General features: G+C 42.0%; 1 protein-coding gene across 5 annotated transcripts; it reads right to left on the bottom strand.

The window, feature by feature from the left end:
* LOC140503321 (uncharacterized) lies at positions 1 to 27213 on the bottom strand. Of its 5 annotated transcripts, XM_072607205.1 has the most exons (5): positions 12847 to 23338; positions 12371 to 12463; positions 10657 to 10951; positions 6876 to 6989; positions 1 to 6382 (listed from the first exon to the last, which is right to left on the bottom strand). In XM_072607205.1, the coding sequence occupies exons 3-5, from the start codon at positions 10689 to 10691 to the stop codon at positions 5539 to 5541; spliced, it is 993 nt and encodes a 330-aa protein (XP_072463306.1). In that variant the 5' UTR covers positions 10692 to 10951; positions 12371 to 12463; positions 12847 to 23338; the 3' UTR covers positions 1 to 5538. The 5 variants fall into 5 exon arrangements, 2 of the variants coding, with proteins under 2 accessions (XP_072463306.1, XP_072463307.1); XM_072607206.1 differs by lacking the exon at positions 6876 to 6989; XR_011966771.1 differs by lacking the exons at positions 1 to 6382; positions 6876 to 6989 and adding an exon at positions 27199 to 27213 and having other exon boundaries at positions 8882 to 10951; positions 12847 to 26396.
* Positions 27214 to 27294: the final 81 nt, after the last annotated feature.

Raw genomic sequence — 27294 nt, forward strand, 5'->3', positions numbered from 1 at the left:
TCCAAAAACAATGCACAGTATTTATTACAGTTTTTTTTAAACAGTCTGAAATGGAATTCATGATTTTTCTATCGAATCATCTCCTTATGTTGTGCTGTATGCATGTAAATACTCTTTTTTTGTCTTTTTGTATTTAAGTTCAAAATGAATAAACAATTTTAAAAGAGATAATCAGGAAAGGTACATTTTGCTAAATGGTATAGACAATTAACATCAGTACTGAGTATATATGCACCAAATGGCATAGCCTTCAAATTCTTAAAAGGAAAGTTAGGTGAGTTACAGGACAAAATAGAAAATAAAACTGTTAGTAGGGAGATCTCAATTTAGTCCTCTTGAACTAGGTAAATCTAATCATATAAATGAGAAATTAAGGAGAGTAATAGAATTTCATAAAAGTTAGATATGATAGGTCTCTGAAGAATAATAAATGGAAATACAAAGGAGCATATATATTTCTCAACTGAGCATGTTACCATCACAAAAACTGACCTTGTTTTAGGTTGCGGGGGTTAACTATGGCTTTGAGGCCACATGTGGCCCTCTAGGTCCTTAAGTACAGCCCTTTAATTGAATCTAAACTTCACAGAACAAATTCCTTTGATAAAAGGATTTGTTCTGTAAAATTTGAACTCAGGTTGTAGCCAAGGACCCACATGTGGAAGGCTACATGTGGCCTCAACATTGCAGGTTCCTCACCCCTGTTTTAAGCCATACAAATTCACATGCAAAAAAGCAGAAAAGCAAAAATATTAAATGTATCTTTTCCGATATTAATACAATTTAAATTATATTCAATTTGTCCTTTGAAGTATGCATTAAAATTGATAAGTAACTAAATAAACTAAAAAAGGAATGGGTCAAAGACCAATTCACATAAACAATCAACAATTTCATTAAAAACAATGAAACACCATACCACAATTTATGGGATGCAGCCAGAGCAGTATTTTGAGGAAAATTTAAATCTCCAAATGCTTTATATCAATAAGAGAAAGACAGTGTGCAAATCAATGAATTGAGCATGAGGATAAAAATCTAGAAAAACATCAGATTAAAACCTCCCAATTTAACACCAAAATAAATTCTGAAAAATCAAAAGAGAGGTTAACAAAATTGGAAGTTAAAAAAATTGGAAACTAAGAAAAGTAGGATCTAGCTTTCTGATGAAAAAATAATGTAAAAAAAACCCTCAAATAAACAACTGGTTAATTCAATTTTAAAAAAAACAAGAAAACCAAATTACCAGTATTAAAAATGAAAAACAAGTTTAAACCAATTTGAGAGGAAATAAAATAAATTATCAGGAAATATTTTACCCAACTGCATGCCAATAAAACTGGAAATCTTAACGAAATGAATCAATATTGAAAAGAATACAAATTGCCCAGGTTAATTGTAGAGAAAATAGAATGCTCAAATAACCCTACCTTTGCAAAGATACTGAAAAAGCCACAGATGATTTCCCTAAAAAAAGAAAGCCAAGGCTAGATGGATTTACATATGAAGTTTACCAAGCATTTAAAGAACAATCCCAATATTACAAAACTTTGGGAAAAGATTGGCAAAAGAGACCTAATGAATACCTTCTGTGACACAAATATGGTATTGATGCCTAAACCAAGATGATTAAAACCATATATCACAAAGACCATAAACTATGAACCAGCAATGCAGGACTGTTTCAAAATTAGGATACGTATAAGCATAATTGACCATATCGATAAAAAAAACTACAAAAACCATGATTGTTTCCATAGATGCAGAAAAAGCTTTTAACAAAATGCCACACCCATTCCTATTTAAAAACACTAGAGATTATAGGAATAAAAGGAGCTTAAAAAAAATAAGTCATATCTATCCAAAACCAAAAGCACGCATTATCTCTAATGGGAATAAGCTAGAAGCCTTAGTAGTAAGATAAGGGGTGGAGCAAGGAATCCATTATCACTATTACCCTTCAATATTATAATACAAATGGTAGCCATAGAAATGACAAGAAAGTAAATAAGTGTAGGCAAAGAGGAAATAAAGCTATCTCTTTTTTTCAGATGATATGATGATTTATTTAAAGAACCCTAGTCAACTAAAAATCTGATCAAAATAATGAACTACTTTAGCAAAGTTGCAGGATATAGAATAAACTCACAAATCATCATAATTTCTGTATATTACAAACAAAACCCCAGTAGGAAGAGATAGAGAAATTTAATTTGAAATTACTATAGATATAATATACTTGGGAGTCTGCCTGCCAAGACACACACAAGAATTTTATGAACATAATTAAAAAACCCTCTTGCACAAATATTGTTTGTGAAGGGGCTGAGCCAATATAATAAAAATGATAATATTGCCAAAATTCAAACTACCAAAGAATTACTTTGTAGTGTTAGAATGATAACAAAATTCTTCTGAAGGAACAAAATAGCAAGAATATGAAGGGAACCAAAGGAAAAAAAGGAAGGTAAAGGGGCCTAACAATGTCAGATCTGAAACTATACTACAAAGCTATAATCACTGAAAAAATTTGATACTGTATAAGTAATAGACTGATCAATGGAATAGGTTAAGTATGTGGTATACAAAAACAAAAGAATAAGCTAGTGTTTGAAGAACTCTATTCAATTAAAAATATCTATCTATTTATCTATCTAACTCGATATCTGTCTGTCTACAAGGAAAATGGGAAAGAACTGTGCCAAAAACTAGGCATAGACCAACATCTCACATTATATGTAAAGATAACCTCCAAATGGGTACATGAGTTAGACATAAAAGGTGATACCATAAGTAAATTGGTGGAGAATGAAAGAAATTACCCAACAGATCTATAGATAGGGGAAGGGTTCATGGCCAAATGAGATAGAGAAGTTCATGGGAGGTGGAAATGGTTAAGTGTAACTACATAAAATTAAATTTTTTTTGTGTAAACAAAAGCAATGTAGCTAAAGTAGAAGAAAAGCCAGAAAATCGGAGAAAAAAAATCTGCAGCAAACATAAGAATGATCTTGTTTTTAAAATATCTGGGGATAGAGTCAAGTTTATAAGAATAAGAGGCATTCCCTAATTAATAATAGTCAAAGGAAATGAATAGGCAGTTTTCAGAGTAAGAAATCAAAGCAATCGAGTCAGTTTTTAAAAATGAGCTAAAATACTAATAATTAGAGAAATGCAAATTGAAACAGCTTTTAGGTACTACCTTCAGATGACAAAAAGGGAAAATGAAAAGTGATGGAGGGAATGTGTAAAGTGTCTGGCATGTTTTGTTAGGTGCTTTAATGATTGACTGATACAAGAAAATAGATACACTAATGCAGAAGCTGTGATCTAGACCAACCATTTCAGGAAAGCAGTTTGGAACCAGACCTGAAAAGCTAGCAAATACCCTTTGACTCAGTAACATGCTACTACGTCTGTATCCCAAAGAAATCAAAGAGAGAAAGGGCCCATATGTACAAAAATATAGAAGCTATATTTTTGATGTCAAAGAATAGGAAACCGTAGGGATGCCTATCAATTGTCGAATGACCGAACCAGTTATAGTACATGACTGTGATAGAACATTGCTGTGCTATGAAAAATAATGAAGGGAATGGTTTCAGAAAGACCTATATGAGCTGATGCAAAATAAAGCAAAAAAAATGTCTGTGCTTTAATAAGTAAATAAAAATAAGTAATAAAAATATAAATAAGTGAATAAAAATAAGTAAATAAAAACAGAAGGAAAACAGTGGAGTAGCTTAGGGTTCAGTTGCTGAGAAAACTGACAATTTTGGTCTGAAACAGACATTTAGCTCTGGGGTTCTTCATCTTTTTGTGTCCTGGACAATCTTTGGCAGATTGTATTATTTTAAAAAGCATATTTGAAAGAGACACTAAATTTCAGCTAGAGCTTAGTGAATATTTAATATTTTTTTTAATCCAACTTCACAGACCCCTTGAATTTTATCCATGAACCCCCTAGGGTCTGTAAAACTCAGGTTCATAAGCCCTGATTTAAACCAGCAATTCACATTATATATCACAATAAACTGGAAACGGACAAATTAGTCATTATCAGAAACCAGGAGAAAGGGAGATGTGTCTGGAAATGGACCTCTCCAGGTAATTCTCTGAAAGCAGCTCAGGTCCACTAACCTTGTCTAATCTTCAAATCTGAGAAGCATTTAGGACATCTCTCTGGGAAATATTTGAAAAGCTGTCCCTAGGTAAAATCTGAGTTGTTTCATGCAATATCTCACGATGATGATACTCTCTAATATTTAAATAGAATTTTAGGGTATTTCTTCCATACAAAACCACAACTACACATTGTGCATTGACAAACTTTGCTATTTTAATTGTGAGTACCTCAGCTTCCACTACCTGAGGGCCAGATGGGCCACATTCGCTCTACCTCCAGGTTCTCTAGGGCTCTTAATGGAGTTTTGAGTTGTCTAGGCCCTCTGACATTGACTCCAGTTTACACTGATGGTGCTCTTTCAGTTGGCATAGAATAAGGTATTTTTCTTAGGAATATGTAAGATTCTTGAGGGCAGGGCAATTTTGTCTTTATACCCCATTCCTGGGCACAGTACTTGACACACAATGTTGTTTCAGTCATGCCCAACTCTTCATGACCCCATTTGGGGTTTCCTTGGCATTTTCTTCTCCAGTTCATTTTATAGAGGAGGAAAGAGAGGCAAACAGGGTTAATTGACTTGCCCAGAGTCACATAGCTAGTAAGTGTCTGAAGCCAGATTTGAACTCAGAAAGATGAGTCTTCCTGACTTAAGGCCCAATGCTCTCCACTGTGCCACCTAGCTGACACACAGTAGATACTCATAAAGGACTTGTTGAGTTCAACTGAAATGCTTTAGCAGAAGGCAAACTGTCAATCATTTGTAAATTTTCTTTTCAACTTGAGTTTCCTAATGCATAATAAAAGTTATTCTATCTATCTGGCAGATAGCCTTCCTAAATTCAAAACACTCTTACAAGTTTGCCCAGTTTGAGTTCTTGGCATCCTAGACCACAGAGACAGAGGAAATTACTTTCTCTCTTTCACAAAACTGCTGACTCTGGAGAAGTGAGGCTGGTGACCTTGCACAACCCTCCCTCACTCAAAACAAAGTCAGGTACAAGTCATGCCATCATTTCTCTGATAACATGGTCTTCTTTGGCAATGAAAGACGAACACAACACAGTTTTGGAGAGGTTTGAGAGATCATGGTGATCAGAAAAAAATGTCTAGTGCTCAGTTTTGAAGTCATATGAGCCAGAAGTCATTCCTAAGCTTTCTATATGGGATGAATTCTCTGATGTTCAGTCAGGGATCATCTTTGGCTGCAGACTTTCCAACATTCAGGACGTTCCTAAGCTCTTTCTTCAGTACAAATTCTCTGATGATTAGTAAGTTCATTACTAAAATAAAAGACCTTCCCACATTCATGACATTTGTAACCCTTCTCTTTGGTGTGAATTTTCTGGTGCTGAGTAAGCACTGGTTTGGAGTGAAGGGCCTTCCCATATTCATTAATTATATTTATAAGGTTTCTATTCAGTATGAATTCTCTGATGTTTATTAAGAGTTGTCTTCTTGTGGAAAGCCTTCCCATATTTATTACATTTGTAACTTTCTCTAGTGTGAATTCTGACATGTTCCTTAAACACTTGTCTCCAGCAGAAGGCCTTCCCCCATTCATGACATTCAGGAGGTTTCTCTCCAGTATGAATTCTCATATGTTGAGTAAGATATGATTTATGTACAAAGTTCTTCCCGCATTCAAGACAGTCATAGGGTTTCTCTCTGGTATGAATTTTCTGATGTAGAGTAAGACCTTGTTTATAGTTAAAGGTCTTGCCACATTTACTGCATTCAAAAGGTTTTTCACCAGTATGAATTCTCTGATGTAGAATAAGAGTTGTCTTTCTTTGGAAAGTCTTCCTGCATTTACCACATTCATAAGGTTTCTCTCCAGTGTGAATTTTCACATGTCGAGTAAGGACTCCTTTCCTTTGGAAGGCCTTACCATATTCACTACATTCGTAAGACTTCTCTCTAGTATGATGTATCTGGTGTTGCCTAAGGGCTGGCTTTCTATGGAAGGCCTTCCCACATTCGCCCCATTCATAAGGTTTCTCTCCAGTATGAATTATCTGATGTTGGCTAAGGGTTGTCTTCCTGTGGAAGGCTTTCCCACATTCATAATATTCATAAGGTTTCTCCCCCAAAAGCACTTTTCTTTGTGGAGTAAGAGCTGCCTTCCAGAAGTTCCCACCTCCATCACATCCATGGGATTTCTCTCCAGTATAAATTTTCTGATTCTTTGTAGTCTCTGTGCCTGTCTTAAAGCCCTTCCCATATTCAGGATGTTTAGGTTTCTCCCCAGTATAAATCCTGTAATGAGAAGAAAGGGATAGGCAGTAACCATCAGCCTCACTACATTCATTATGTTAATAAACTTTCTCTCCAGTAAGAATTTGCTGATAAGTTCTTGATAAGTTATATAGTCTGAACAAAAACCTTCTTTCCAGGATCTATTTTTCCACAGGAATTTGTGGATGGACTACACTTAAAGACTTTCCTATATTCATGACATTCATCTGATCTCTCTACAGGATACATTCCATGATATTTAATAAGGTTGAATCCAGAAGTGAAGAATTTTCCCCATCCATTATAAGAAAATAATTTGGGTAGATTCCCATTAGATTTATTTTGGTCTAAAAATAGACTTAACTTCTCTCTGTCACTTTTATGGAGACTTTTTACCGTGACTCTTCCTACAGTAGGGAAAAGATGAAGCCCAGATTCAAGCTTCTTCCATGTTTATTAGACTCATGGCTTCTCCACTGATTGCGAGTTTTCCTTTGTATGAGATTGCCCTTACCGAGAATAATCCTTCTCATTGTTCTGTTGTCTGTCCAAACTGACATCACATTCCCAGGCTTTTCTCAAGCTGGAGACTAGCAGATGACACCTTGTAAGACTGGAGAAAATGTATCTAGAAAAAGTCATTTTTTGCAAAAGACCCGTTATTGTTTTTCTTTTTTTTCAGATAGTTTCCTTCTCTGAAAATAAATTAAATACCTATATGCCCTTGCATATTTTTAGTTATACCCAGCTTGTGTCTTCTTCATGAATACCATCATCAAATAATACTCGAATCACTTGCTCAGGGAGTCCTTTCACATTCATCCTCACAATAGCTTGGAGACAAAGGAAAGTTGGTGTTCACATTTGCCACAGGAGACTCAAAGATTTTTAGTAATAGAAACAAACTCAAGCCAGAGCGACCTCATTTCCATTTTAGGAATGGAAGATGAAATTTAGGAAAAGATGAAATTTCATAGAACAAATGGAAAAGGCTTATACTTGGGTACAGGCTATCAGTCTCACAAGTACAGGTTGATGGTGTGGAAGCATCATTCTGTAAAATATCTGGGGTGTCTCAGGGGATGACTCACTCAGGATGAGCCAGCAATGAATTCAATCTTTGACTGCATTAAGAGGCAAGACTGCCAGGAATCAAGGGAAAATTGCTCTTCAATGCAAAGTCTGCTCATCAGGGCATATGTGGAGGAAGGCCTTCATTTCTGGGAAAGGAAATTTAAGGAGCATGTGGATCACTTATGAAAATAGGAAAGCTCTCTGGCATTATAGGGGTCCAATGTAAAGATATTAGGAACTTTCAAGTACCATGATTCTGCTGGCTGGTCAGGAGACAGTCTGACCCCTTAGCTATAGATATTAAAAAATGGATAATATGCATGATTATTACCCATCTGGAGAGAGAACTTCATTCAGCCTAGTGTAACTGCACACACAACCTCTGTTTTTTGTACACCCTGCAATTGGTAAAGGCTAATTGCTTAGTCTGCACCAAAGATGTGATATTCTAAGAGCACATGGACACTAATCAGCCTCTCTTAGGGCCTCATCATCAATTACCTAATTCCACATGCATTGTCTGCATGAGGGTCTTCTAAATTAGGGTCCAGACCCTTGTAAGCTCAATGACCTAGTGAACAGAGAAAGGGACTTAGAGCCTGGAAGACTTGAGATCAAATGCAGCCCCAAACACTTAATATAAATGTGAACTATACAAAGCCACTTAACTGCTGCCTCAGTTTTCTCAATTGTTTAATGGGGTTGAAAAATAGCACCTCTCTGATAGAGTTGTTTTGAAGACCAAATGAGATATTTGTTAGGTCCTTCGCATAGTGTCTAAGATATAGTACTTAACAAATGGTTCAATTCTAGCCTTATTCACTTACTAGCTCTGTGACCTGGGGCAAGACATTTAAATTCTGTCTGACTCAAGTTTTCTAATCTGTAAAATGGAGATAGAGCAGGCAGATAGCAGAGCACTAGGGATGGCATCTTCCTGAGTTCAAATCCAACCTTGGACACTTATGAACTGTGTGACCCTGGGCGAGTCATTTAACCCCATTTGCCTCAGTTTCATCATCTGTAAAAAATGAGCTACAATAGAAAATGGCAAACAACTTCTATATCTTTGCCATTTTCTTTTCTAGCTCCCAGATGGGACCACAAATAGTTGGACATGATTAAAAAATGACTGAACTACAGAAAAAGATGTGGATAATATCAGCATCCACTTCTCAGCATTGCTATAAGCATCTGATGGAAAGTACTTTATGGGCTAGAGTACTATTGCTATTCTTAAATGTCCTTATATTCTAGGAAAATTGTAGGAAGAGGAGGAGATAAACATAAGGAGTTGGAGGGAAGATGGGGTCACCATGGGGAAAAGACTCAGGAGAAGCAACGGAGGAGGAAATCAACAATGACCAAGGATTGGCAGAGATCATCTGTCCTTGCTTCACACAGTTAGGAGCTATCAAGGAAATCTTTCTTTTCTACCACATTCTCTTCAGTTCAGAAGCATTTACTGTCTCTACTGTAAAAGAGAGACAGGAGTTCCTTGTTAGTTACAATAATTGATCCCTCAGCCTTTCCCTCTGGCCTGACAAGTTTGGATAAAGAATTCTGAATCATATTAGAGATGAACTTCATCATGCAAGGCAGGCAGATAGGAAGTAGTATAATACCACTAATTGCTAAAAGACCAAACCAGAGTAATTGTTTCCACCAACTTCCCTCAAACCAAGACCACCAGGACATATTGAAAGGGGAGGTCCAAGTTTGTACAGGGACATGGGCAAGTTTCCTGATCTTTTTGGTCATCTCTTTCACCACTTCCCCATTGTCATCAACTTGAATGCAACATGTTGATAGATTAAGCTTCCCACAAACCCCTCTTTCTTCCGCCAGTAAATAGTCCAAAACCAATCTATGTTGTAAAACTGCCTCTCTAGTCTGGGTGGCCTGGTCAGCCAGTAAGTCCGGTGCTCTTGCTGTCTGGCTGGTGATAATCTCTACCACTGCTTGGAGTCTGATTATTCCATTTAACATATATATAGGAGTCCTGTATCCCCAACTCCCATCCTGGGCCCACGTTGAGGGTCCATATTCTTCGATTATCCTCTCAGGAGCCCAAGTATCACCCCAACCATTTGTATCCCCAGTTTGGGTGAAGGAGGTATCATAGCTCGGCTTCTTTTTGTCTAGATCATCATGTAATAGGACTCCTAGATTTTTTTTCCCCGATTCAGGTAAGAAGAAGAATTTGGGTCTTACTAATCCAGTGTAGCAACTACCCGTCCAGTTTCCAATAGTGCCCTTTTAAGGCAGGATTTTTCTGTTCAAACACCCATAGGCAGGTGGAAAGTAAAACAAGTCCTCTGGGCCTAACGGTCCTCCTACCATGAATGTTGAGTTACATCTGCATAACTGCTGCTTCTTTTCCAAGTACAATTATATTTCTTCCCAGTCTTATTAGTTCCACTCCAGAATTCACTGAATAATACTCTTCTCTCATTCTTTTCCCACCTCCACTCCAATTTCCTAATTTCTGCATTATTTCTAGTACTGTTCATATCTATACAATGCCACATCTCTGGTTCTACACACATGAGGTTTGGTCCTGGTCCTTTAGCGGCAGCTTTGAGTTTACAACTGCTCTCTGTATGATGCTGATATGGGGTTTGCTGAGTACGGGTCACAGCAGTGCCATTAGTGCAGGTGACCCTAGTCTGATCCCATCTTCCTTCATACTTAATACAATTAAGAATACGTGAGATCTTATTTTTAAGTTGACACTCTGGCCTCTGGGTAAATGTCCATTCACAACTACTTTCCCCCAGCCACATTCCTTTTCCCGTCTGATTCAAACAGTACTTGCCTGGGACTGGTTCAGTTAATGATCATTGATGTTCCTCCTGATCTGACCAGAACCCGGTCCAAGATCCAGGCTGGACTTAATGGCACAGCTACCCAGGGCCATTGGTTCAGCTGCTGCGGCCCTCCACAGATCCAACAGTTCAGTCAGATTAGAACTTTTCCCTATTTTCTGCATGATTAGCAAAAACTGATTTTCTGACTTCCCTTTAAGTACAGGCAGCCCACATACTGAATGTAATAGAGTAACAAGACAGACATTCAATCCAAGTGTCATGGGAAACCTCATGGTGTCCAACTATTATTACACCCAGGGGTTGGGAGAGAGCTGGTGTAATTACTGTAAAAAAAAAAACCTGAGTACGGTTAGCAAAAGAGAAAGAAAGAAAGTAGTATACAAAACCAACACAAGCAATTGCAATGCAGTGTCCTCAGGGGTCATGCACCCCTCCCGTGGGAGGTCCTCCTTTCTTCAGGCATAATTTGAGATCTCCCTCCTTTTCCACTGTCCACTCAGGCGAGGGTGGTGCCATAGGTCCCTTTATTCTGGTATGGTGAGTCCAACCATGTTCCCGAGTCCTCACTGCAGTGTCCAAAGTCAGGAGCCCCTCAAAGGGACCTTCCCAGTTCGGGGTCAACGTCTCTTCCTTCCACGTCCGAATTAGGACCCAGCCACCAGGTTTAAGTTTGTCACAGCAAAGCCTAGGGGGGAGTCCGAGCAATAACTCCTTTAAGTTGAATCTCATGCAAATGTTGAATTAATGCAGACACATATTCTCTTGTAAACCTATCCTTATTTTCCATAATTGGATCTAGTTTTCCCTCTGTCACACCGGGTAAGGATGCCCATATAGGAGTTCATAGGGAGACAAGCCCACATCCCTACGAGGTTTTGTCCTTATCCTCAAAAGGGCTAATGGTAAGCATCTAGTCCAGGGTAACTGCGTTTCAAGAGCTAATTTAGTTAATTGCCTCTTAATTTCTTGATTCATTCTCTGAACCTTGCCTGAGGAAGAGGGATGGCAGGGGGTATGAAACTCCCAGGTGATTTCTAATGCTTGTATTAGAGACTGGAGAACCTTAGCAGTAAAGTGTGTGCCTTGATCCGAGTCTATTCTTTCCACCATCCCATACCAAGGAATTATTTGCTCCAGTAATACTTTACTGACCGCTGGGGTAGTTGTTCGCGGTAGGGGAAAAGCTTCTACCCACGATGTCAAGTGGTCCACTATGACCAACAGGTATTTGAGATGGCCTACTGGTGGCAGTTCAGTAAAGTCCACCTGGATGTTTTGAAAAGGTCTAAATCCCAGAGGTCTCCCCACCATAGGGGTGCGGCATTGGGCAGCCACATTCATTCTTCGACAAATCAGGCAACCCTCCACCAGTTTTCTGGCCCGAGTGTACAGGCCTGGTGACACAAACTGGGTTAATACAGTATCACACAGGTCCTGGGCATCCCAGTGACAGCCTTGATATGGTTGTTGTGGCACTTGTCTCATACCTGCTTTGGTCAGTACCTCTCGACCATTCGGGAGAAACCATTGCCCTCCCTTTCTATCTCAGGCCCCTAAGTCCTGGGCTTTTTGTTTGTTCTCTTTGGTACCGGAGGAAGACTGGGAGGCAAGGCAGGAACATCTGCTCAGTTTCTCTTTCCCCGGCTTTCCTTGCTTCCTCATCAGCAAAGTGGTTGCCTCTAGCCTCAACAGTATTTCCTGGCTGATGCCCCCTTACATGCACGATGGCAATTGCCTTGGGGAGTAATAAATTGTTTAAGGCTTTAGCTGTTAATGTGACATGTACTTGTTCTTTTCCTTTACTCTTCACCATTCCCCTTTCTTCTCAAAATTTTTCCAAAAACATGAGCCACTCCCCAAACATATTTAGAGTCAGTGTATATAGACCCTTCCTTTCCATCCCATAGTTCTAGGGCCTGATTCAAAGCACATAATATTCTCTCATTTGATCCTCATGGATGCACTTTAATTAAGTCACTATTCACCATTTGACAGATAAGGAAACTGAGAATCAGTGACTTGGCCAGGGTCCTAAGTCATCCTGACTGAGATCTGCCCAAAAGGCTAAGCAGGCCTCCTGGCTGCTGGATGGTCACTCACTCACCTGGGTTGGTCCTTGGGACCTTGATTACTGGCTTCCAAAGAGGGTCCCCTCTCTTCAAGTGGCAGATCACATCTGGCTTGGAAACAGCAAGTCCTGCTCATAAGAAAGAGCAAAGAGATGGGGAAAAGAGTCAGCTCAGCTTCCAACCTTGGCTCTCCTCATTTTAGAGAAGAGTGGTTAAGCTAATGCAGGTCCATAGTACACAGGATAAATGACCCCTCAAGGATACTCTGTATTCTCTTTTAAAAATCTACCTGAGGAATCTGTCCAAAAATGGCTTTGAACCCATTGCAGTATGAGAGGGTGGGAATATTTTGGATTTTGGGGTATCAGCGCTTGAAATTTGGGGGCTAATCTTAGACCTTCAGATCTGCTTTCCAAACAATAGCAGATCAACTCCCAGGATATTTTCTAAGGGAGGGACCCAAGTTCATCCAACAGGTAGAATGTGAGTCATCCAGGGGAGCTGTTCTTACCCAGATGAACCAGGTGGCCATAACTCTCCAGCATCACATCCCTGTACAGCTCCTTCTCAGAAGGGTCCAGGTATCCCCATTCCTCTGGGGTGAAGTCCACGGCCACCTCCTTGAATGTCAATGATTCCTACAACACCAAAGGAGCACTGGAGGAGAGGTCTGCATAGCAGGAGACAATCCTTCCAGGTGTGGACTTTGGAGCATTCTAGGAAAATATCTCTGGATCACCTACTATATGGCTATCTCTAACAGACCCTGACTTATGTCATCCAGGTATAGCTGAAGAAACACTGCTCTTGGAGCCTGGAGCTGACATCACTTTCTGACTCCGCTTGGGTGGAGGTGTCTCCAATTACAAGATCCTCAGAGGTAAACTGGGCCATGGAGTTTACAAAACTCCTTCCTTGTGGCAATTCCAGGATTTATTGTCATTCCCATTATATGAATAAGGGAACTGAGTCAAGGAAAGACTAAGTGGCCTGCCCCCGGCCACTGCTAACAGTTAAGCAGCAGAGCTCAGAGTCTAGCTCCTGGATACACACTGGTAGCTCTCAGCTCTTTCCACCCCACCACACTGCCCCTTCCTTTCCCCAAGGGAGAAGCCCCAGCTCCTGCCTTCCATTGCTCATTCTACAGATCACACTAGCTACATCTCCTGGAGACATGACAACACTAAGGTCAGACATAGGCTGCTAACATTTAATTTTCAATGAGAAATGCTATGGCCATCCTGCTCCATGATGGTTCATGGTATTTTCACTGGATCACACACACAATCCTGGACAGTCTCTTCCCAAGTTTCAGAGTAACAGAACCACGCTGACTGAGCCAGTACCAAAGTCCCCTCAGACACTCAGAGTCAGTCCACAAACACTCTATCCCCCAGTATATCCTCTGCCCCAACAGTTGAGCCAGAGAGCAAAGTTGACTTTATGCTGAATTTTGAGATTTCTAAAGTTCTTTTATATCGACTGTAAAGGAATGAAAAATCATTTATTAAGCACTATATGTTAAGTGGGCAGCTGGGTGTACAGTGGATAGAGGGCCAGGCCTGGAGTCAGGAAGACTCCAGTTCAAATCTGGGCTAGACACTTACTACCTGTGTGACCCTGTGCAAATCACTTAACCTCTGTTTACCTTAATTCCCTGGAGAAGGAAATGGCAAATCATTTCAGTATTTTTGCCAAATGGGATCCCAAAGAATCAGACATGACTGAAAATAACTAAAGGACATATATTAAGTAGTAGAGATAGGATATAGTAATGATAATAACAAATAAATAATAGCCAGAATTTCTACAGTATTTCAAGGTTTGCAAAATTATCCATAAACATTATTTCATTTGATCATCTCCACAACCCTGAGAGACAGGTGTTATTATCACCTGCATTTTATACACGAGGAAAATTAGGCAAGAAGGTCACACAGATAGCAAGTGTCTGAGGTGCTGTGCTCTATCCACTGGGCTACCTCACCACCCTGAGACAAACTGAGGATGGAAGATGGTGCTTACAATTCTCTTAAGGAGGATACACACTGTACGGGCAGGGGTGTGTGGCCAGACAGCCATCAGGAGGACCCTGGCACGCTGTCTCCAGGGTTCAGGAGCAAAGGCTACCCTGCCACGCTCATGGCCCTGGAATCTGGGAGGCAGCTTTGGGCAGTAGCTCCAGAGCTGGCCTTGAGACCAGGAGAAGCCAGATTCAAGTCCTATTTTTGAACGGCACTAAGGCTATGTGATAAAGGAGAAGTCATCCCAACTCTCTCTGACCCAGAAGATTCTGAGAAGGTGCCTGCCTGCATTGGGGAGGGGGGCTTCTTTAAGGGAAATGGCACCAAAAAGTGAAATCACAGGTCCAGGCCTGATCCAGAAATGCAAAATGGGAAGGAGCAGGACAGCAGCCCGCTGGCCAAGGACTAGAGAGGAGCATGTTGGTCCTGGCCCAGATCAAGTGGCCCACATGACCCCCTCATCAATCAGGACTGCAGGGCCCCCAAGGCAAGGGCTCCAGAATATTCTCCTCAGTCTTTGCCACAACCACTTAAGGCAAAAGCTACAGGTCTCTCCAACTAGATCATTATTTGAGTGAGGGGAGAGGTCAAGGAGCCTGCTCGTGGGGACAGAACACTGTTCCCTCTTTTTGGAACGCCTCTCGCCCCAAACTACTGGGAGCCCTTCACTGGAAGAGGCCCTTCCCTGATTAAGTCAGTCACTGAGAGTCCTGAGTGTGATCAAATTGTACCAGGGTGCCCCCATTCGCAGACATCGGGATCGGCAGATTTTGCCCACTGTTGGAATGCAGGCTGGTCTGCACGCAGGTAGGGAGCCCAGAGCGTCCCTAATATCAGCCACCTTCTGCAGCATGTGAATGCAAAGGCAGCACAGCAAAGCAGACTGTGACAGAAAGCAGGAGGGGAAGATAAGGCTACACCTGTCTGGGAACTATTACCAGGAAGAAGGTGCCGACATCTGCCCTGTGGTGAGTGCAAGCTGTGGCTTCATTGCCATACTTGATCTGTGACCTCCAGACCTCCAAAAGCAATGTCTGGAAGGTCAGATTAGAGACTGGGCAGGGCCTCCTTCATCTCCAAGTCCCAGCAAGAAGCTGGAGCCAGACATGCTCTGGCCACAGCATCCTACCAGCCCCAGTGGTTTTTTACATATCCTAAACTTCACTATGCCAAACTGAAGGCCCTGTGTGAACGTCAGCTTCGTCCCTGATTGTTCTGGATGAACATGCTGTATCCTCCTGGCAGAATAAGCCCCACGAGGGCAGGCACTGTCTCACCTTATATCCTATCTCAGGAAATAGGCACTTAAGAAGTAGGGGGACTGATCTCTTCTTTCCTCTGGTTTCCTCAGACTGGAAACTATCAGGACTGTTATGATTTCCCCTGCAGTCAAATATCCATTCTCTGGTCACTGCACTGTCCTATATCTCCCAGCCATTGGACCAACACTAGGGTAAAGTTGACATAGCCTCTACAAACAGCATGATCCTTAGACCCCTGAGTCCCTTCTCCAACCTGCTGCCCCATCAGTGGAGCAGAGACTGCAGGCCAAGCTGGCCTGGGACCATTTTGTCTTCTGGGTCCTGAGCTGCCACAGCTGTTACCAAGTGGCCAATCTCTGAGGGCTGGGTCTGAGGATGTGGCTGCAGAAGGGGCAGAAGCTCTCAGGAAGGCTTCGAGATCAAAGTACACAGCACTGCCCCATGTGGCTACAGCCTCTTTATGTGCTGCTGTCAATCTCCTTGACAGAATAGGCCATCTCCAGCCGCAGGCCTTTTGCACAGGCTTTCCCAGATGCCCACCATGCCCCCCCTCTTCATCTTCCTTCCAGCCTTGATTCAAGTCCCCTCCCCCCATTCAAGGGCTTGGCCGGGATCCCCCTGATTGTCCCACCAGAAATCGCTTTGTGCGCGTATTTGGTACGGACTGGTGGGCTACTCCAGGTGGGCTTAGTCCTGGGAGGAGCTAAATTAATGCAGGCGGAGAAAAGGGCACCTCTGGGCCATCTGCACCCCAGGCCTGAGCCAGCGGGAGCCTGGCCCAGGTTGGGGCCAAGGACTGAGCAGGTGGGGGGGAGGGGGCGGGGGGAAGAAAGAGCAGAGCAGATGCAGCCCCAGGGCCGCCCCCACCGCCCATAAAAGAAGATCTTGGGCGTGCCCTTACCCCTCCCCCGCCCACCAAGCTCCTCCCTCCTCCTGGCCACGTGGGAGTCCCCCCTCCCCCAGGGGATCCTTCCAGACGGACTGGTGTCGCTACATTGTAACTCCCTGAGGCCAGGGACGTGCCCGGCCTCTTTGTGTATTTCCAGTACCCTGCGCAGCGCTTAATGAATGCTTATTGATTGACTGACAGGCATATATGGCGCCTGTATCCTGTGTGTATATAGAGTGAGGGAGACCCGTGGTCCTTGGGTTCAAATCCGGCATCGACACTGGGTGACCCTAGGCAAGTCACTTCACCCTGTTTGCCTCAGTTTCTCCATCTGTAAAATGAGCTGGAGGAGATAACAGTCCAGTCCAGTATCTTTAACATTCTGTTTTTCAATTGTGTCGGACTCTTTATGGTCCCTGAGAGTCTGACAAGACTGGAAAACAAAGGAACCACAGCGTGCGTGTGTGCGTAAAAGTGAAAAGACTTTGCTTACCTGAGCTCCTGTAAGACCGGCTGGAGCCACAGAGAGATCCGAGAACGCAGCGTCTTGGGAGGGGGAGCAGAAGGGACAGTGGAGGAAAAGGAGGGGAGTAGTGGGGGAGGGGGAGGCTGGGGTCCCAGGGCTGGAGGAGGGGCAGAAATGAGAGCCACAGAAGGAGAGGAGTACAGGTATAGGTCAGAGGTGAGTGGGGGAGGGAAGGAGGGGGCTGGCTGTGCCCCAGACTGAAGATTCTCCCCTCCCCAAGAGAATGTCATTTGCTCTCCCGGTGGTCCTGTGTCTCTGCTGAGGAGGTGAACTGGAACCCGGCCTCTTTCCTCCCCGGGCCAAGGGAAGACAGGCTGGGGTTGGGAAATTGGAACAAATCCTGCCAAACTAAAGAAGCCCAGGTCTCGCTCTGCCAATGCCCTTTTTCTGCTCTCTTCTGCCTTTCCTGAGAAAGTAGCCGATCTCAGCTTCAGTGTGTGTGGGATGGCTCAGGTCCCTACATAAATCAATTACTCAGAGGCCTCTTAAAGTGATGACAGAAAAGAGTTTTATTCGATTCTCGAGAATCTGGACAATCCCACAGCAGTTCACCTGGAGTAGGAAAGCCGAAGATAAAAATCAGGACAGTGATTTATAAACCCTAACGCAAGTCCCTCCTCCCCCCCACTGACCATTATCCTCATTAGCTGAGGATATGGTCTTACATTCTAGACACGAAATCTAACCAATCCCTTTGAAATGAAGACATCGAGGAATTATGCAAGTTTTGTCCAATCATTGAGACCCCAGTACACCACACAGTTTTATACCTTATATGGAACTATTCTATTCCAAAAACACTGCAGCCCTGAGCCTCCAGGCCCCACCTCACCCTTGGGAGAAAACCACAATCTGAGGAGTCTTCACCAAGTCTATCCCACTCAATCCCTCCTCTTATTTTATCAGCCTGAAGACTTCTCACGGATGTTTTAACCAAAGTTCTGTAACATAATCTCACACTGTCTATTAATCTCCTCATCCCAATCAGGATCATTCATGTCTCTTGTCTCCACAGGTGCCCAACCTTCCTTTTTAATATCATCAGTCGAATGGCTCCTTCAGTCCTTTCTTCTACTCTAACAAGTTTTAGTAAAGAATTTCTAACTATTTTAGTAATTGGTGAAATCAAACAAGGTAGACAAATAGGAAGTAATACAATACCACTAATTGCTATAAGGCCAAACCACAGTAACCTCTTCCACCAGCTCCCCTCAAACCAGGACCACCAGGATGTATTGAAAGGGGAGCCCCAAGTTTGTATGGGAACATGAGCAACCTTCCTGATATTCTTGGTGATCTCTTTCACTATCCTTCCATTATCATCAATTTTTAAGCAACATGTAGATAAATTGAGCTTCCCACAAATTCCTCCTTCTTCTGCAAGTAAATAATCTAAGATTAATCTATGTTGCAGTACTGCTTCCCTAGTTTGTGTGGCTTGATCAGCCAGTAAGTCCAAAGCCTTTGCTGTTTGATTGGTTATAATTTCAACTACTGCTTGAAGTCTGATTAGTCTGTTTAATGGATATATAGGGGTTTTATAACCCCAGCTCCCATCTTGAGCCCAAGTTGCAGGCCCATACTCTCTGATTATCCTCTCAGGAGGCCAAGTATCACCCCACCCATTTGCATTTCCAGTCTGAGTGAGGGAGGTGTCGATGTTCCTCTTTCTTTTTGCTAGATCATCATGTAGAGGGACCCCTAGATGCTGTTTCCCTGATTCAGGCAAGAAAAAGAATTTAGGTCTCACCAATCCAATGTAACAAACACCTCTCCAGTTTAGCGGAAGGTGAGTATAGGCTGTCTGTCCACATATCCAATAATGCCCTCTCAAAGCAGGATTTTCCTCTAGAAACAGTCTTACTCTATAATCCACAGCTGGAAAGTACGTCACATCATCCGGGCCTAATGGTCCCCCTTTCATGATCTCTGACTTACCCTTCCATAGTTGTTGTTTCTTCTTCCATGTACAATGTTGATAATTCTCCCCAGTTCTATTGATTACACTCCAGAAAGTATCAAACATCATCCTACGTGTTCCATTCTCCCACTTCCATACCCATTCTTTATATTCTGTGTTATTCTTTGTACTATTCATATATATACAATTCCACAAATTGTCATGGTCGTGACCCCCCTTCACATGGTTTTCTGGGATCAGAGGGGTTGTAAAACTTATACCCACAACTTTCATGATATTCCCCTTTTGTTCTCTCTTCGTATGAAGAGGATGGGAAAAATGAATGGGTACAGGGAATCACACTACCATCTGAACAGGTAATACTGTTCTGATCCCATCTATCTGCATACTGGGCACAATCAATACGAGCCAGGGTTAAACTTGTGCACCACAAAACCTCACGGGGGAGTCTGAGCAATAAGTCCCTTAAGTCGTAATTCATGCAAATGTTTCATCAAAGCAAATACATATTCCCTTACAAATCTATCCTTGTTATCAACAATTGGATCCCAGTTTCCTTCCTGTATTCCCGGGTAGGGATGCCCATATAGAAGCTCATAAGGAGATAGGCCTACATCTCTGCGAGGTTTTGTTCTAATCCTTAAGAGAGCTAATGGTAAGCATTTAGTTCATGGTAATTGTGTTTCTAAGGCTAGTCTAGTTAGTTGTTTCTTAATTTCCTGATTCATTCTTTCTACTTTGCCTGAGGAAGGAGGATGCCAGGGAGTGTGAAACTCCCAAGTAATCTCCAGTGCTTTTATTAATGACTGCAAAACCTTGGCAGTAAAGTGAGTGCCTTGGTCCGAATCTATCCTCTCCACCATGCCATACCGTGGAATTATCTGTTCCAATAATATCTTACTAACTGAGGAGGCAGTAGCTCGTGATAAGGGAAAGGCTTCTACCCATTCTGTCTCTTTCCTTCTATCACCCGGGAGGACCCATCTATAAACCAATTCACTCCCTCAAACAAAGGGGATTCTTGTAAATCCTCCCGCACTTTTGTCTGATAATCAGTTATATCCAAACAGCAGTGTTCCAAATTTACAGGCTCCTCGGGTGAGGCTGACAGAAAACTAGCTGGATTAAGGTTATGGTCTTGGGACAGTATTAAATCATCCTTTTCTAATAATATGGCCTCATACTTTAAAATTCTTGAATCTGTCAGCCATCTCCCAGCTCTCTGATTTAAGATAGATCGCACCTGATGAGGTACACTCACAATCAAACAGCCTCCAAAAGTGATTTTTCTACTTTCTTCTACTAGGAGGGCAGTGGCTGCCACAGCCTGTATGCAAGTTGGCCATCCTTTTCCAAATTCTGTGTGTTCTCACACACGCTTCAAATGGAGCTTTAATACTGACAAAGTGTGTCTCCAAGCATGAAGCTTGAGAGTTATTAACTAATAGCAATAATTATAAATGAAAGTAAACAACTTTAAAATTTTAAATGCAATAACCTTCCATAACTTTGTCTACTGGCTTCCCAATCATGCTAAACATTTTCTGAATTGGTATGGGGGAATAGATAGTTCAAGGTTCAACTTACCCATATTCCTCCCCTCCTCTTATTTTTCCTTTTTCCATACCTAAATCCAATCAATAAATACCTCTTCACATTCTTTCCCTTATGAATCCTTCCCTTCATCTATCTTCCTTTTATATGAATATGGGAAGAAAGCAAAGTTGACTGACGCATTAGCAAATTACAGGGGGGCAGTCCCCTTGTCATAAGTACAGATACAGAGATTTAAATTAACGAACTGTCCATTTAGAGGTTCCATCTCATACAGCAGTCTGGGGAGAAATATCATCTTATGCAATTTTCTGATCTGGATGCTCCTTCAAACAGTCGTCAGCACAGCATCTCAGCATCTTCTTTTCTTTATCTTCTTGTAGAAATCCAGATGTCCACTCTCCTACAGAATTGAACTTAATACCATCTTAGATTACCAATCCTATCATTCTTACAAAAATCGAAATTGAAACTTTGACAAATTATCATTTTTTTTTTGAAGAAAAACAAGAAATTCACATTAAAATGCAGCTTCTACATTTCACAGAAAGTCATTATTCATTCCCTCATTAGGAAGATGAGATTTCACTAAGGAGTCAACACCAGGCTCCAGTACTTACATAAATACAATAAATAATCATTTTTAACACAGTGCACATCACATCATAAAACAATTCCAACTTCTGATCATGTGATGCTTCTTTTAAAGCATTTACAGTATAGTCTACAAACCATTTTTCATTTAGCATTAACCAACTAGGACAAAATAATAACTATGCATGCTAGCCTCACAAGCCCTTAACCTAATCATCTCCACACCATTACTAAGAATTAGAGGACCCTAACTTATTGTTGTTGTTCTAAAGTCCTAAACCTGTTAGCTCAATGTTAGACTTAACCTCAGATGTTCCCCTACCAACAATCTATTATTCAACAGATCTGGTATTATTACTTACAAAACTTCTGATTTTAGGAATTTGCCACTAAGAGTAGGGACATTGCAGGGAAACATCTCCCTTACTTCATGTCAGTTCCAGGCAGGAGTAGGTTGTCAACTGGCATTCAGCCAGGCTTCAAGTCTGCCAGGTGTCAGTGGGGAAATTGAGTCAGGAGAATCCTACCTCAGCTCAGGCTGAACAGTCGCTCTCCCGACCTTCCCATGAGATCACCTTTTTGCAGTTCATACCAGCATCTCACAGGCTTATTGGCATCATGGATCAGTGGCTCAGACCACCTCTCTTGCTATCCACACCTGGAGTTAGACTCAGAAGAACAGTCAGTTAATAGTCCCACAAAAATCTTAAAATAGCAAGCTCCAATAATCAGTTTCAGACATGACTAATTTCACATTGGCCAAGGAACATCTCTGAAGCAGGTTTAAGTAGCCTACATGCCTTCCTATACATGTTCTAGTTCCTGATTGAATAACAATTATAAGTCATTGCTCTAATAGATTTATATCTGTTTCCCAAACTACTTTATCCCTTTCTAACCCTGCTCAATCTAAAAGAATGAGCTACACATGTGATAAGTTCAAACACTAACTTGAATTTTTATGTTCATGTAATGAATTCAAATCAAAACAATCATTTAACTTTCAATGCCAAATATTACCAGAGGCTACCTGCCTCTAAGAAAATTAGACTGAAATTCTTTCCCCAAACTGAGGATGTCTCTGATTTAGTCTCAGTAATTAATTCAGTTAATTGTTTTAATACTAATTGCTTTTACATCATTTTGTAACCTGTAAAGATCTCACTCCAAGTTGGGACCTTTGTCCATTACCCCAAAAAGTTTTAGTCCCATTTGTCTAAAGGCCTTGGAAAACCTCACCTTGAAAACTCCTTGGTTTTTCCACGTGAACCGGCTCTCCTAAGGTCCACTCTTATCACTATACCCAAGTCTATTCTACTTCCCACTCTTAATTCTATCAGTCCAAATCTCCAGTTTACTGGCCACTCCCATCAAGACCATTCCTGGAGCTCCCAGACCACCTGCCCCCCCCCCCCCCTTTTTATAAGGGATTCCTTTCCTTGAATCCCCCTGTAAATAAAATACAATTACAGCTAACTTTGAATCCCAATTTTGTTCTGTGTAACAATGATACAATATCTATTTATTCTCATTAGATTTAGAAAGAATGTCCCCAGAGATTTTATTTACCTCTTAGATCTTAAATTTGCCCTAAAGAGCCAATCACTGAAGATCATTTCTTGCACATTTTCAAATTCTCACCAAAGCAAGTTCTATATACAATCTCCTCAGCTGCTGGGGCTGCACTTGTTACTAGCCTGAGGACTGCTTCTTTCCCCCACATATTCACACAGTGTACCAGCTTTAGGTTTTAGCATTAGAATTACAAATGGCAAACATAATTTTTATAAGTGGTAACAAATTGTTTTAGCTATGAACCTGAACAATAAATTTCAGATGACATCAATTGTATTTTCATATCCTATTAGAGAAACTAAGTTCTTCCCACTTTTGTAACTTACAAATACGAATTGGATAGGCCTTTCAAAAACCCATACGAAAGATTTTACAAAGTATTTCTTAATACAGCAAATATTTCTTCTCTTATGAACAGTTTACAATTTATCACAATCCCCTTGAAACTAATTGACAGAAATCACAAGACCTAAACCCATAGCCTTTTCATATTTGCCCATAAACTTTCTTTTACAAAAATAACTTTAGAGTAAATGCTTGATTCATGGCAAAAACAATTTTAGCTAAAATTTCCTTTTCAACAACAGAAATAAACTTTTAACATAATACATGCTCAGATGAAACAGGCTTGAAAATCACACCTATATATATATATATATATATATACCTGTACATTTTTAAAGCATTCTCATTTTCTTAATAAGAATGCTACAAGAAAACTCTTACAAAAAAAAACAATTCATAACAACTCTTTTTAACCAATTCACAAACTAGCTTAACAATGCAATTTCTAATACAATATTTAGATGGATTACCTAAAAATTTAAACTTATTTAAGTTTACTTAAAACTTAAAAGAAGCCATTAACCTATTCAGCTCTTTTTAAGTTTCAAATTATCAAATTTCTATTACATCTTTTTAAAACCCCAATCTATTAGATTAATGTTGCATCTAACAAATACCTATCCTTTTGTTAATGGAGCTAACATTTTTGGCAGAATTGCTGCTGGGTGTCTCTGCCCTCCTCTTATTTGTACCAGGATTCCCAAGGCCACCCCTTTCTGGCCCTCCCACCCTGCAAAGAAAAAGAAAAACCTAAACTTATTATCTTTTTACTTTAAATACATTGTCTGGCATCAAATATATTGACCTAATTAAACCTAAATCCAAAACTCTCAGCTCTAAGTTGCTTACTTGAGATTTTTTTTTTACTTTCTAATCTTCTGCTTACTTCCACCAAACTTTAATAAATTCTAACCTATCTGAAGCATTAAATTAAGAATGACACATTTCACCTATTCACAATTCCAAATAGACCAGAATGAATTCACTTAACTTTCTGTTATTTCCCATTACACTAAAATTTCTTCTTTTGGGTGAGGCAGGAAATGGTTAATTGGTTGCTAGCATGCCTCTTAGGTCTGAGGGAAAAAGAATTTTTTTTTTTTTTCTCTCCCTCCTTGTCCCTCCACCCCTCTGAAACTAGTCTGGAGGGGTTGAAGAAAGGGAGTAACAGGAATTTCAAGGACAGTTCAGCTCAGCCTTTCTGCTCCTGCTGGCTGGCTGGCTGGCTGGCTAAATTTACAACCTTATCAGATAAAAACAGAGACACACAGACTTTCATTCACACAGAAATACCAACACAACATATACAGACAAAACATTTAACAGAATAGAATAGGACATATAGGTTTAAATTTTTGTCACACCCAGTCCTCGGAGGAACCATATTTGGGCCAGATTGTGCCTCCTCCTCCTCCAATGTCTTTTCACCCCATATGAAACAACAGTACTTAATCATCTTCTTCTACATTCTTTTCTCTATAATTTTGGTAATTCATGCCAATTTTGTAATCGGTTTCCCAAGGGACTATTTACCGGTATTTCTTCCTGACTCCACTCCGAAGCTCTATTCCTGGACTGCTTTTGTCCCATTTTGGTTGAGGGTTGTCGCCAACACCTCCAAGTATGAGACTCAACGAATTGTGCTAGCTCCCTTGCTAGCTCTCCCGCTGGCTCTCCTGCTAGCTTCTTAGGAATTATGCTAGCTCCCTTGCTAGCTCTCCTGCTAGCTCTCCTGCTAGCTTCTTTGGTCGAGGGTTGTCGCCAACACCTCCGAGTCTGAGACTCAACGAATTATGCTAGCTCCCTTGCTAGCTTCTCTTGCCAGCTCTCAGGTGAGGGTCGCCCGTCACCAACAGTCACCCAGCAAACGTTTTTGGGGGGGCCCTTCACCCTGGGGTCCCGCAGTCCACTAATTTGGTTGGGAGTCGTCACCTTCTCCCCGAGTCTATCTAAGACTCAACGAATTGACCCCCAGACCTCCCCCGCGCTTACCGCTGGGTCGTATACGCGTACAAGTTGCCTGACTGCAAACTTCAACACCAACCAGTTGGCATTTTTACACACTTCACAGCTTCGGAGTCTTTGGAGTCCTTATCTCTATTCTTTTCTGTCTTCACTGAGTTCCTCTGCTTCAGGTCGTTACCTTGCAGAGAGGGAGGCCCGGCAGCTCCTTTCAAGGACAATGGGGAAATCTCCCCACGGGCGCCCAAGTCCTTGGACTGAGCTGTCAGCCGTCTCTCAGAAAGGTCACAGATCCCGGTACGTGCCCCCAAACTGTGTGGGATGGCTCAGGTCCCTACATAAATCAATTACTCAGAGGCCTCTTAAAGTGATGACAGAAAAGAGTTTTATTCGATTCTCGAGAATCTGGACAATCCCACAGCAGTTCACCTGGAGTAGGAAAGCCGAAGATAAAAATCAGGACAGTGATTTATAAACCCTAACGCAAGTCCCTCCTCCCCCCCACTGACCATTATCCTCATTAGCTGAGGATATGGTCTTACATTCTAGACACGAAATCTAACCAATCCCTTTGAAATGAAGACATCGAGGAATTATGCAAGTTTTGTCCAATCATTGAGACCCCAGTACACCACACAGTTTTATACCTTATATGGAACTATTCTATTCCAAAAACACTGCAGCCCTGAGCCTCCAGGCCCCACCTCACCCTTGGGAGAAAACCACAATCTGAGGAGTCTTCACCAAGTCTATCCCACTCAAGTGGTTGGAGATCCCAGGCTGGAGTCTCTGGGTTCTGGGACCTATGAGCAGAAGAGGGGAGCCGGCCCGCAGCAAGGAAAGCTTCTGCAACCCATACAACAGCACCCACAAGAGGACTGGCCCACACCCAGCTCTCACCCGCAGACCTCTCCAGAGGACTGTTGGACAGCGCAAAGTCAAGAAATGTGGCACGAAATCTGGCAGGGCAATGGCTCCTCCATGCTCCAGCTTCAGTTTTGGCCTCCCCGAAGGGGCATAAAGATTCCGAATTAGGAAGTCCTGAGTCCTGCTCAGCATAGTCAGGAAGTTCCTAAGCTGTAGGGAGGCCTGGAAGACAGTCAGTGCTCCAGCTTTAAGAGAAGAGGTGTAAAGATGGGCTGCTAGGACTTATAGCAAGGCCAGGCTGCCTCTATGTCCTGGCGACCCTGTCTCTGTTTCTATCTGTCCGCACCTTTCCTTGGACGTCTTTCAAAGGGCTCCTCTCAAAGGACTGTGCATAACTAAATAAATGTTTTATTTCCTGACCGTCTGCAATTCTGCAGACGTTTGGTGTTAAATCCTGAGTTGCCAAATGTGTATATTTACGCCAGAGTCCGGGATCCAGCAGAAGTTTGGAGAGGGAGCAGTTACCATGAAACCCTGGAGATCTGGCAAAGAAGCAGGTTTAGTTAGCCCCGTGGCTCTCCTAGGCCTTGTGGTTCCGAGTTTGGGAAATGAACAGGAAGATCACTGGTGATTCACAGTCATCAAGCCTTATATCTGTGGTCAGGCAATAACATTTATTAAGTACCTACTATGTGCCCAGCACCGGGCTAGGAGCTGGGACTGCAGAAGTCCCTGTCCAAGAAGCTCAAAATAACCTAGGGACATCCTGGGGGGATGGCCCGAAACTTTGGGCTCTCAGATTTAATGATAAATTTGACCATCAAATGGGGAAGAATGTGCACTATATTACTGGGGGGGGGGGGGGATGGGAAATAATAGACAGAAGGAAAACCCCAGACCTGCGGAAGTTCCTTCCCTGTAGACCTCTCTACGGTGGCCCCTATACCTCGAGCTTCCTTCCCCCCCTCCCCCCATCTCGGCCTCTGCTCTGCTGGGGGCTGGACAACTGTCTGCTTCGGTCCTGAGCCCTGGGTCAGTGCCATGCCCACCTGGCTGTGGGACTGAAGCACTGACTTATCTCCCACTTCCACGCCTTTGCCCAAGAACCTGTCCTCCAGGCTCCCAGAACCCTTCCTGGCCCCTCCCACACCAGCCTGCATGGCACTCGTTCGTCGGTGTTTGGACTTAGTCGGGCTAGGATAGTTTGTTACGGACTGGTTCGTTCCTGTATCTGAATGGAAACCCCTTTTCACTAGGGGTCGAGGGCTGGAGAGAGGAAGAGAGGGCTCGAGTGAGGAAGACTGTCTGCTAACAAGGCGGGTGATCCGGGACAAATCTCCTCACCTCCGCCTGCCGACGTCTCCCAGAAGTCGCTGCGAGCCCAGTTTCTTCTTCCGGTAGCTGGAGGAAGTGGGAAGAACTTGATCAAGACGGAATTCC

Source organism: Notamacropus eugenii, chromosome 5, assembly GCF_028372415.1.
Source record: "Notamacropus eugenii isolate mMacEug1 chromosome 5, mMacEug1.pri_v2, whole genome shotgun sequence".
Classification (NCBI taxonomy): Eukaryota; Metazoa; Chordata; class Mammalia; order Diprotodontia; family Macropodidae; genus Notamacropus; species Notamacropus eugenii.

Coding starts and splice junctions, on each gene's coding strand:
- LOC140503321 (XM_072607205.1), bottom strand. CDS start 10,691: ATGACCCCTGAGGACACTGCATTGCAATTGCTTGT. Junction 6,990..10,656: donor ACTGCATTGCAATTGCTTGT/GTTGGTTTTGTA, acceptor GACTTTTTCTAG/ATACATTTTCTCCAGTCTTA. Junction 6,383..6,875: donor AATGAGAAGGATTATTCTCG/GTAAGGGCAATC, acceptor TTCTCATTACAG/GATTTATACTGGGGAGAAAC.